This window comes from Neofelis nebulosa, chromosome 12, assembly GCF_028018385.1.
Source record: "Neofelis nebulosa isolate mNeoNeb1 chromosome 12, mNeoNeb1.pri, whole genome shotgun sequence".
NCBI lineage: Eukaryota > Metazoa > Chordata > Mammalia > Carnivora > Felidae > Neofelis > Neofelis nebulosa.
The window spans coordinates 33,674,893-33,687,724 of NC_080793.1; the positions used below are offsets into that span (position 1 = coordinate 33,674,893).

General features: G+C 45.4%; 1 protein-coding gene across 1 annotated transcript in view; it reads right to left on the reverse strand.

Annotated features, from left to right (window-relative positions):
• GALNT12 (polypeptide N-acetylgalactosaminyltransferase 12) overlaps window positions 1–11,160 on the reverse strand; it is a 37,026-nt gene extending 25,866 nt beyond the window's left edge. Inside the window, exon 1 of the mRNA XM_058694794.1 lies at window positions 10,729–11,160. Coding sequence (XP_058550777.1) covers window positions 10,729–11,093 — 365 coding nt within the window. The 5' untranslated portion in view covers window positions 11,094–11,160. The remainder of the gene's footprint in view (window positions 1–10,728) is intronic.
• Between the last annotated feature and the right edge of the window lie 1,672 nt (window positions 11,161–12,832).

Below are 12,832 nucleotides of genomic sequence, written 5' to 3' on the forward strand. Positions count from 1 at the left end.
CACAGAACAGGTAATCAGGGAGGGCCTCTTAGAGGAGGTGACATTGAGGAGGAGACCTGAATAATGCAAAAAAGCAGAGAAAAAGCCCTTTATATATCCACTTTATTTCTTGTGGTTTTTCTCCTTTTGTTTCATCATGAATTTTTTCAAACATTATAAGGAACTCCTGGGACCTTTTGCCCAACATCAACAATTCTCAATGCATGGTGTATCCTGATTCATCTATGCCCTCACCAGACTAGGGTTTTTTGTTTTGTTTTGTTTTGTGTTTTAGAGAGAGGGAGAGAGAGAATCTCATGCAGGCTCCACACTCAGCTATCCCATGAGTTGTGAGATCATGACCTGAGCCGAGATCAAGAGTCAGATGCATAACTGACTGAGCCACCCAGGCACCCCATCCCAGACTAGTTTAAAGCAAAACCCAGAATATCACAGCATCCATGAATATTTCAATCTAAGATATAAGGACACCTTTTTTTTTTTTCATAATAAAACACAATACAACTGAGACGTCTTAAGAAGTTACCAATTCTTTACTGCTACCATATTTCCAGCCTGCAATATTTCATAAAAATTAAAGATGCCAATGTTTGGAACACACACCATTCTTTTAAGAACCTCTAAGGACAAGTGTTGCTTATCCTAACTGGAGGATGCATTGATTTTAAGATACATCCAAATCTCAGAGATGCTTCAATATGAAAAAAAAAAAAAAAAAAGACTTAAAATTAATGAAATGTCCTACTTCATTTAACTCTCAAAACCACTTTCAGTGTTGGCATGTATTGTTCCCGCTTGGAAGGCCAGGCTCAGAGAAGTGGGATAACTTGGGCGGTTCACAGAATGCCTGTGAGCACGTACCTGGCCGGGGTCCTCATGTCCAGAGGCCCGGTCGTGGGGTTGTGGCTTGCCCCCAGCCGGACGCTCAGGTGGGCCATCTGATCAAATGAAGAGCCCTGCACCACACCTCCCTGCCTCGCCCTCCTCCCTCCCTGTCCTCCCTCCCAGGGTCTTGCTCCAGGCCCTCTTCCTAAACTCCAGGGCAGTCTCTGCAGAGAGCTCTGCTGTCACTGGGAGGACCCTCCACATGAACAGGCGTATCCGGGAGACTCTGTTAGAGGCCGGCTCTTCTCAACCACACTCACATCCTCACTCGTGCTGCGTTTGCAGGCCCTGCTCTACACGCTTGAGTCAAAGTCAGCTGAGGCTGGAAGCATAACAGCTCTGGTGTCCTAAAGCGACGACAGGGCATCCCCAGCAGCCCGAGCAGCGGGACGCGAATCCTTGGACGCCAAGGGCTTCTGATTCACAGAAGTGGTTACTACTTAGCACTGTGCTCCACAGAGGGGAGTCCAGCCCACACTCAAGGGGAGGAGAGGCAGGCTCCATCCTTTGAAGGGGATGATTGCCAAGAATGTGTGGATATATTTGAAAACCGCCACGCAGGGATAGAATGCAGAAGTGTGACAGTACGTGTCTTCCAACACCAGGCCCTAAGACACTGAGGTTCCCTCTTTGTTCCCTCCCATGGACCATCCATCCTGGGGAAAGCCAGTTCCATGCAGTGACGCGAGTAGACTCAAGCATCCTGTGAGAGGTCTCTGTGGCGAGGGACCGAGGCCTCCAGCCAACAGCCAGCCCCAACTTTCCAGCATGGGATAAGCCCTCTTGAAAGCAGATCTTCCAGGCCCAATCAGGCCTTGAGATGATGAAATCCCCAGGCAGCATTTGGATTGCGATCTCATGGGAGATCCAGAGCCAGAACCACCCAGCTAAGCCACTCCCGAATCCCTGGCCCACAGAGATTATGTGAAATCACAAATGTTTATTGTTGTTTCAACTCACTAAGTTTATGGTACGGCCTATGCTGAAATAAATCACAAGGAAACTTTCAGCCAAGCCCAACAGAGAGAGATGTTTTATAAACCAGTAAGCCTGTACTTTTAAAAAAAAAATGCTAAAATGCCAGTGTCCTAAGAGACAGAGACAGGGCTAAAGAGACACAACAACTAAATGTCGCCCTTGATTCTCAATCAGATACCAGGTCCAGGAAAAATAAAGCTGCTCCAAAAGTTGGCACAGTTGGAAAAATCCAGTATTGTATAAACTTTCTTAATTTGAGAACTACATCATGGTATCATGAAAGAATGTCCCTGTCCTTAGAAAATGCGTGCCGAAGGAACAAAGGCTAAAAGGTATTATTGCTAAAACTTACTCTCAAATGTGTGTAATAGTATATAGCACACATAGAGAGAAAAATTAAGTAAATGGGGCAAAATAATGAATGGATCTAGGGGAAGGACATACAGGAGTCTGTTCTGCTATTCTTACAAATTTTCTCTAGCTTTGAATTTTTCAAAATTAAAAGTGTAATAAATTAAGAAGAAAAAGGGGGCCCCTGGATGGCTCAGTCAGTTAAGTGTCTGACTCTTGGTTTCAGCTCAGGTCATAACCTCACAGTTCGTGGGATCAAGCCCCATGTCAGGCTCTCCCTCTCTCTCTCTGCCCCTCCCCAGCTTGTACTCTCTCTCTCTCTCTCAGAATACATAAATAAACTTAAAAAAATAATCTTTCTTTGTGAATATAAAAATTATGCATGTTCATTGTAATTTTAGAATGCAGGAAAATATAAAGTAAGCATCAGCAATAAGCCCACTGCTCAGAGATCTCCATTGTTAACATTTTTGGCATATTTCTTTCTATTGTTTATTGTTTGTGTGTGAGCACATGCTCACACACACTGCTGTTTATAGATCTGTACCCTGCTTTTTTGATTTAATATGATAGTGCAGTTATTCTTCTGTATTGTTAAAAGAGTCTCTGAGAACGGGTTTTGGATGGTCTTTGTAGCATTCCTTCATGAACCTGCACTACATTTCACGTTTTCTTGTCGGACCTTTGGAATTATTTACAGCTTTTTGCTATTATAAATAATGTTACAGAGAAAGATTGTTACTACAAGCGTCCTTCTGGGTTATCTCTGATTATTCCCTTAGGTGAGAAATTCTTAGATGTATTATGACATGATATTAAAAAGAAGAGGAACATTTTGAAGCTCTGAGTAATAGTGCCAAATGTAGCCAGTGCTCTTATGATTTGAAGGGACACAGATAGAGTACCTGGACATTCTAGAACAGTGGCCTTGGGCTTTGGGGTTTTGCAGAGCAGCAGAAACATATAAACAAAAACACCGAGGAGGGACTGACATCTGGTCCCAGCATTATTTGGTCAAGCGGATATCTTTCTACCTTCCTACTTATTCTTATCATGGGAAGAAAACCATTTTAATACCAACGGTTAAGGATGTGATTTTATACTAAAGGACCACTGTTTACATTGAATAAACCTCAGTTTTGAAAACCTAACTTTACTGTCCTTCTTTCCATTCATTTCTCCTTGGACCTATATACATTTGGAACTAAATTTTAGCTTTTTTTTTTTTTGATAAAAAAATCTTTATTTTTAGGTTGCACAGAAACACATTTTTTTTTCATGGAGTATAAGCAATTAATTCTTTCTAAAGCTTCTAGCAGGCTGTGGCTCGGCACGACATAGCCTCTCCATGAGCCGTGTCTACTAGTCAGGGGCTTTTAAAATGCAGATACACCTATTAATATTTTATATACGTATATATGTTGTCTATTTGTTACAACATATATCTGCAGGAGAGCAGCTGTTTTGGTGGAAGCGGGAAGAGTGAGGTAGGAGAGGGCCTGTGTCAGGGCCACTAAGCTTGAGTTACCTATTTTTGGAATCAGAATCAGCTTAGCCCTTGGATATAACCTTTGCACCATTAACATTATTTTCTTCTTTTTTTAAAATTCTATTTATTTATTTTTGAAAAAGAGGGCACGAGAGAGTGGGGGGAGGGGCAGAGAGAGAGAGGGAGAGAGAGAATCCCAAGCAGCCTCCACACTATCAGTGCAGAGCCCAAGGAGGGGCCCAAACTTACAGACTGTGAGGTCGTGATCTGAGCCGAAATCAAGAGTTAGATGCTTCACCCACATGCCCCAAAGAAGATTAATTTTAAAAGGCTGGATCATATTTCTTTAGTAACACATAGCAAATGTCCTCATTGAGCAGTAATTTCATATTCTGACCGCTCCTTTTTTCTTGGCCTGATATAGTTTCTCCTCCTTTCTTTAAACATACCTTACAGGCATCATCCTTCGTGAATGTTCAATATATCCTCCTGGAAGGTCTAAGTTTGTTTCCAGGAAAAACGCTTTCCCTCTTCCCTTTTTTCAAAGCAAGGTTCCAAAAGTTCAGATTGCAAAACAAATACTGCTGAAAAAAATATGCAATTTTCCTTCATTGCATGATCAAAGCAATTTGAATGACTTTTATAAATGTACAGGTCTAGCCTTCTAGAACTGTGAATTAACTAAGTCTTTATTTCAGTTCTCCAATTTTTCATTTTAAGTCAATTAACCAAAAAAAAAAAAATTACTGAAAACCTCTATGTGCCCTTCCCCATCCCAGGTGCTATGAAGGGATAGAAAAGAATTATGTGGCATTTCTCATTCTCCTCCCAACCAAAAGCAGAGCATCCTTTAATTAGACAAGAACAGCTATGCATCCATGCCTCAGGGTTCCACTTTTGCCTAAGGGACAAAAGGAAGCTCAGAGTCAAATTCACTGCTAAATCATAGTAAGCCATCCTTTCTTTAACATTCTGGTATAATCCATGTGTCTTGTAAGGGCAGGGGGTGAATTGTGGTTTTTGCTGTATTTTCTTCATGCCTTGTACTATACCTGGTAATAATAATAACATGTATTGAGCGCTGACTACATGGTAAGCAGTGTGCTAAGCATTTTACAAGCATTATTCCACTTTCCCTTCCCAGCAACCCAGTTGGGCAGGGACTTCCATAAACTCTGCTAGCATAACATACGATTACGTATTATACAGATGCGAATGAATGGGTGCAGTAAATGCCTCCTCGTCTTCCTTTATCTTTATATTCAGGTTATCACATAAAAGTCTTTTGAAAAAATGAAAATCCTTATCTGTTGCAGAACAGGCCAAGGAGGTCACAGTGCACCTTGGTGGGTTCTGCCTGCCCAGAATCCTTTCTCCTTTCTTCACATTCCTGCACTTTGAGTTCCCTTTCATGAACCATGTCTCCCAGACTCGCAGGCCATGTGGTCTGTGCAAGGCTGAACACACACACATGCGCACACACGTGTGTATACACACACCCCTCTGGGAAGGTCACATGCCCCAGGCCTGACCAATGAACATTTTTTGCCTGATGACACCAGTTGAGTCCCTGAATCCAGGGCCCAGAATAATCCAGACTTTCCTGTGATAGAAGCCAATATATTTTCTTTTATATTCAAGTCAGTTCGCATTCTGCACTGGGTTTACAGTTATTTTCAACCAAATGAACTATGACTAATAGAGGAAATAGGTTTTGTGTTTTTTTTTGGTTGTTTTTTTTTTAAGTGAATGTAAGACTTCCACTCCGGACAATCTGGAAGATTAAAATGTCTGGGGAAACCCTGTTGGAAAAAATTTTTGATAAAATACTTCTTAAAAATCTTGTTTATTTATTTATTCATTATGAGAAAGCCAGAGGGAGAGCACACGAGTAGGGGAGAGGGGTAGAAGGAGAGGGGGAGAGAGAGAGAGAGAGAGAGAGAGAGAGATTCATTATCTTAAGCAGGCTCCATGCTGAGCACGGAGCCCAATGTGGGACTCGATCCCACAATCCAGGGATTATGACCTGAGCCGAAATCAAGAGTCAGCTGTTCAACCAACTGAGCCACCCAGGCGCCCTTAAAAAAACTCTTTTAAATGCATGGCTCAGCTTATAGAAAAGGAAATAAAGTCCTCAGGGTCCAGGAACAACATGAAAATACAAATCTCGATATTAGAGCTATCAGACACAAAGCATAAAATAAGTATGCTTAACATGCTTGAATAAATAAAAGACGCCCTCATATAAATGACAAAGAAATAAGAATGACAGGCAAATTTAACTCAGTATAGACATCTCACAGCAGTGACTTTAGATCACCAAAGACTTTAGATCCTGCTGAGCTGAATATGTACTTTCAAGTTTACCACCAAAGATTAGAAATAAACAGTATAACTGAGGCACCCGGGTGACTGAGTCAGTTAAGTGTCCAACTTCAGCTCAGGTCATGATCTCACCATTCGTGGGTTTAAGCCCCGCATCGGGCTCTGTGCTGAATGCTTGCTCAGAGCCTGTAGCCTGCTTCAGATTCTGTCTCTTTCTCTCTCTGCCCCTCCTCCACTTGTGCTGTCTCACTCTGTCTCTCAAAAATAAATAAATGTAAAATAATAATAATAAAAGAAATAAACAGTATAACTGCCAAATTAGTAGAGAAGAAAAAGTGGAATGAGAAGGGTAGAGAAAAAACTTCTATCAACTGAAAGAATAGTGTTAAAAGAAAAAAAGGAAAAAAGCACAGAAAAAGAAAAACAATTAGAAAGCATAAAATAAGATGGCATGATCAAAATAATCAAGCCTTAAGTATCCTGTAAGCACGCGAAATATATGAGGACATAAATGTCCAATAAAAAGACCTTCAGTCTGGATTTTCTCTTTAATGACCATACAAAATGCAGCAACACGCTACTTAGAGACAGGCCTACAACATTCGGACATAGAATCAATGACAGTAAAAGGATGGAAAAAGGTATCATGAAGATACTAACTAAAACTGAACACGTTCTCCAGACTTAAAGCACCGATTCAAAGAAAGGATGTTACTCTGACAACCACAAGATGGGTCTGGTAAAAATTAACGGAATAACCTGCAGTTTACAACTTTGTTGGGGAAGCAAAGAAGCATTAGCCTAATCTCCACACTATGCGTGATGCTGTTCCAAAGACGATGTTGTTATGAGAACGGTCAAGGAGGCTACCGCTCTGCAAAAAGAGAACTCTTAACCAACTCCCTCCTGCCAACCCCATCAAGCACACTCTCTTTAGCTGAATTGCCTATTTCGAGCAATTCTGAAACTCTTCACCATCCCAGCACCCAAGTCCTGATCCCTGAACTCAGACACACATCTGCAATTATAGCACTAATAAGGCTAAAACCAGAGCAAGCGTTCACGGAACACCTATGTATTGTTGCCTAATCAGCAGCTCAAAATTCTTCAGCTACAGCAGAGAATGGCTGATGTTCACATGTGACATCCCCGTCCATGTGCCATGGAAATGTGGAAATGCACAGCCCCAAGCGCACCGTCACTCCACCTTTTCCTCCTGCTCAATAGGTCAGACTATAAATGAGAATGGCATTATAGCGATTATCTCAACGCTTCTCTGGTCTATAAAAACTAAAACTCTTTAAAAAAATAAAAAATAAAAAAAAATAAAAAATAAAAAAAAAAAAAAACTAAAACTCTTTGCCAATATTGGTACAACATTAGCAACCATCGCTTGTGACACACCTTACAACTGACTGTGATGTCATCACTGGTTTCACTGGCACCTGACCTGTTTTGAATCCCCACTTTGTCTAATTCTGGCATTCTCCCCCTTGCTCAAAAGCACTCACTTTTCATCTTCTGAGTAAAAAACCCACAGGCCCTAAGACAGTAGCTTTCAGCCCTAGGTGTACATCAGCCTCAGCCTAGGTGCTACCTACAGAAATTCTAATTAATTGTTCTGGGGAAGGTCCCTGGCATCAATACGTTTCAAAGTTCCCCAACGCCACAAATCCAGCTTCCTGGCTCCCCACTTTGGCCTGCTGCCATCTCAGAGTGAAAGTTCCACCTCCTTGCTCGGCTCAAAGGAGACCGTGTTTGTGAGTTTTGCAAACCCTGCCCTTACTATCCCACCATGTAAGGATTCCTGGTCATCCTGTTCCTTCTCCTCCTTCTCCTCCTCCTCGATTCCGTGCTATAACTAACAGAAATAAAGCTGTGTTCTAATCCACTGGCACATGAATTACCAGACTCACAGAAGAGCTGGGGTCTACACCAAGTCTCAAAGACTTAGAGCCAACACTGAAGTGTCTCTAGCACTTTGGCCTGTCCAAGAGAGCAGACGCAGTATCACGGCTTGCAGACGCCGAGAAGAACCAGGCCGGATCCCTTAGTAGTTCCCAACTCCTTGCAATGGGAACAGCTTCATCCACGTAGTGTAAAGATTTCAGTCACAACCATGTGTGAGCCTATGTACATACTCATGTTTGAATATGTTCTCGTTCACATACCCATGGGTATATTTTTCAAAATCTATTTCTATACCTGGAAAAGTCCAAAAGGATACACAGCAAAATGTTAGCAGTGGTTCTCCTGGGGTTGTAGGTTTATGGAAGATTTTTTTTTTTTTTTGGTTCCCTGTACACGCTAAAATTTCTAGAGTGAACATGTATTGCTTTTATAATTAAAATAAATAAATAATTGTCTGCACCCCAAAAGGGAGGAGGGAGTAAAAGATCTGGGCTCTAGGGGTGCCTGGGTGGCTCAGTCAGTTAAACATCCAGCTATTGATTTTGGCTCAGGCTATGATCTCACGGTTTGTGGGTTCGAGTCCTAGGTCCGGCTCTGTGCTGACAGTGTGGGGCCTGCTTGGGATTCCCTCTCTTCCTCTCTCTCTGACCCTCTCCCACTTGTGCTCTCTCAAAATAAATAAAAAAAAACTTAAAAAAAAAATCTGGGTTCTAGATAAGCTCTGCCCCAGATCTGCATGTTACCTTGGGGGCACGGCTTTGCCTCTGTTAGACAGGATGTTCACTCAGCCTCTCCCTCAGTGACATTCAAGGATCTTAACCACCCCTCTGCTTATCAGTTAAAATCTCAAAGGACTCCCCCACACCCACCCTGACTCCAACTGTAAATTTATATTCTGCTATTCTGGTTTCTCAGGCTAAAACTCAAGACCCTGATTAGGTCCTCACCTTTGTATGAACTATAGTAAAAGTGAGTCTCCATCAAAGACCCTGACCTGGAGGGCAGAAGTTATGCCTCCAGGCCTCCCTGGCTGAGTCTAACACAGATCAAGCTCACCTTTCTCTCCAGCTAGACAAGAATAATCCAATAGGCCTTGCTGTAGGAATTAAAGGCAGGAGGCATTCACACTCCTTATCACGCTGGGCTTGTATTAACTTCCCAGAGTCAATGCAACAGCAGGATCTATACGCAAATCCTGATAGGACACAGGGCAGCTCTGTCACCATGGAGACAAGGATACCATAAGCCCCACAGGTCATCCACAGTGTTTGAAAGAGATTTCTCAACCTGGGACAATAAAGGAAGTTGGAACCCGGAAAAAAAAAAACAACAACAACAACTTTACAACCAATCCCTGCATGCCTCTTAAAAACAACCTCCTGAGGACATTGTTGGCAACAGGGAAGGGAAGAAAAACTAATAAGAATTGAGTACACAGTGTGTTCAATGTTTTATTAATTCCTAGGTGGTGTTATTTCTACGCATTCCTTATTTTGCAGATAGGGAAAGTGGGGGGAACTGCTACCAACACTAACAAAGTTCTACCAAAAAGATTAACAGTGAAGATGCCTCAGGGGAAAGCATGAGGCTAGACACGAACAGATACCGGAAAATAGGGAAGACAGTGAAGTGTGAGTCCCTCCCAATTCTGCCAAGGTCGGGGGGGAGGGGGGGGGGTTAGCAGCTCCTGGAGCAGGCACTCATGCTTTCTCTGGCCAAGGATTCACGGATCCCCAAATCCTGAAATTAGCACAATGCCAAAGAGGCCATGAGGGTCACATCGTCCCCACTTTCCAGCTGTGGGGTGAGTCACTTGTCCTGACACCTGAGATCTTTGCCACACCTCCAAGGCAGGAATTCAGGGGAGCAAGAAAGGGTGGCAGGTGCCTGGTGCTCACACAGACTGCTCCACTGGCTCCTCTTGGGACCCCCTCTCTGAGCCCTCTTTTCCTCCAAGTCTTTAAGAACAGGGCTCAAGTGGGGACCTAGAAGATCCCCACCGATGGAGGAAAGGAGAGAGAAGTCCAGGAGGTCTGACCTTCTGCCAGCTTGCTCCCTTCTCACCTAGGCAGTGGGCACAACCCACCGGGCCAGCAGCTCAGGCAGGAATTAGGCCTCCCACTGCACAAGCTCGGGGCCTGCACCACCCACAGGAGTGAGCTGAGCTGCATCGCAGCCAGAAGGAGCCCTTCCCACCAGCGCCTCCTTCCTGCCCTCCTTTGCCTAAAGCTCAGGAATCCAGCTCCCAATGAGAGGGAAGCTTCGGACTTGGCCTTCCAGCGACCTTTCACCACTCCTGCTGGGGCGCCCTCCCCTCCTGGTTCATTCATGGGCCTGACACACACTGATAAGTGAATGGAGAGACGATCTCAAACCCTAGGAGTCCTTAGTTTCATCAAGGAAGGGACATGCAGGCAGGGCTGGACTGGGGTGGGGGGGAAGGTGCTGGGAAACCAGGAAGAGCACCCAAAGGGGGTCTCACACCTGTCTGCTTGGCCCTGACCCTCCCCCACTTTTTCAGAGCCGAATGACAGACCTTCTTAGGAGGGAGAGACCGCCCAGTAAGAGATTCGTCAATTTCTGAGATTATTCTATTTTCTTTTTTTTAAAACTTTCTTGCGTCGCCCCAACCCAGATGACCCCTTCCACTGCCCACTTTCCGAGAAAGAATAAGACGCGCGATCCCCAGGTATTTCGACACCCCATTTCCACCCCGCCACTTCACAGATGCCTAAACTGAGGCCCGGGGACTCCGCGGGCAGTGTTCCCCCCGCCACCTGCGGACTCACAGCGGGTTCCAGCGCTCGGGCAGGCGGCGGTGCAGCGAGATGCGGTCGCTAAGGTAGATGTTGATCTGGTGCACCCGCACGCTCTCCTCTTGCAGCCGCAGCTCCTCGCCCTGCAGCTGCAGCCGCACCGCCTCGCCCCGCGCGCCCAGAGCGTCGCTGGGCACCGGCGGCCGCGGCAGGACCGGGTCGCGCCGCCCCGGGCGTGGGGTGCGCGGGGGTCCCGGCTCGGCCGCCCTGGCCCCGCGCCGCGCCCGTAGCACGGAGCCCAGCCCGGCCAGCGCCAGCAGCACCAGCAGCGCCAGCAGCGCCTTCCGGCCGCGCCGCAGCCCCAGCGGGCAGAGCCTCCGCGCTGCACGCCCCCACATGCGCCCGCCAGCTGGGGCCAGCGCTCCGCTCGCCGGGAGCGGCGGCGCAGACCCGGACCCGGATCCCGGAACAGCGGCGCCGCGCCACCCCGCCCCGCCCCCGGCCCGCCCCACCTGCGCGCCGCCCCCTTTCAGCCCAGCCCGCGCCGTGGAGGGTGGCTGGTCTTCACTCTGTCCCCCCGCGGACAGGCCGAGACTCGCACCACCTTCCTCGTTGGGCTGTAAGCATTAGGAAAAAGGTGACGGTCGTAAAACCCTCAGCTCAGCGCCTAGCACTTCATAAGCGCTCAGTAAATGTTGGCTGAATGCACTCTGCAGGGTGCTACGAATTTTACTGCCCTTATCTCATCTGGCCCTTATGCAGTCCAGTCACAGGGGTAGTAGGATTATCAACTCCGTTTGACAGATGATGGGACTGAGGCACAGTGATTCTGTGTCACTGAGGCCTGCAGGCCCGACCAAAGACATAATACTGTTTAGATTCGGTGAATAGCAAACTTTCCCCTGGTTCCCTGTTAGTCTATCTTTGTTTTATCCCTAACTTTACAAAGGCCTCCAAGAAACTGATCAAAGGAATGAACCCCCTCAGAGAAACACATGCATAGGCACCCATAATATGATCGCACACATCCCAGGTCATCTGTTCCTGTTAAATACCCCCTGACCTTGGCCAGAGGTTTCCTTTGAGGGGATTGAAGAAATGAAGGAGCCACTTGGGTGCTGAAAATATTTAACAGGGTCAAGACTAGAGTGAGTCTTGGCTCTCTCCTAGGCAAGAAATTATAGGTTGGGCCAAAAAGAATCAGCAATCAAAAATAAAAAATACTTTTGAAAATCAAAATGAAAGCAAAAAATCCACGATGAACAAAACATCAAAATTTTAAATAAAGCAGACAGAACCTGACCCTGTGTTTGCACAGCTCACCTCACAGGCCTCACTCACCCTAATCCCTGCCCTGGTTCATGGCTAGATTTTGGTGGTGATTACATGGAGATACATATATTGCATATATATATATTGCAATATATATATATGCAATATATATATATATACACGTGCCCCAAAGTCATCTGGGCACGTGGGTGGCTCAGTCCTTTGAGCCTCTGACTCTTGATTTAGGCTTAGGTCATGATCCCAGAGGCATGGGATGGAGCCCTGGGCTCCACACTAAGCGTGAAGTCTGCTTGAGGGTCTCTCTCTCTCCCTCCTCTGCCCCTCTCCCCAGCTCATGCTCTCTCTAAAATAAAAAATTTATTACAAAAGTCATAAATATGCATTTGACTTATGAAAGTTCTATCTCAATTAAAAACATAAAAAATAAATAAAAAGAACTAAGAGGAATAAAAAATAGGAATACCCCTGGCCTCCAGTATAAATGCTGAAATGCAAAGCCTGTCTCCATGCCACTGAGGGAGAGGGCCTTCACCATTCCACACCTGTGTAAATTTTTTTTTTAATATTTATTTATTTTTGAGAGAGAGAGAGAGAGAGAGAGAGAGAGAGAAACAGAGCGTGAGCAGGGGAGGGGCAGAGAGAGAGGGAGACACAGGAATCTGAAGCAGGCTCCAGGCTCGGAGCTGTCAGCACAGAGCCCAACACGGGGCTCAAACTCAGACTGTGAGATCATGACCTGAGCCGAAGTTGGAGGCTCAACCGACTGAGCCACCCAGGCACTCCACCATCCCACACCTTTGCAACACATGCTGTTCTCCCAGCTTGAAATGCCCTTCCCCACCTG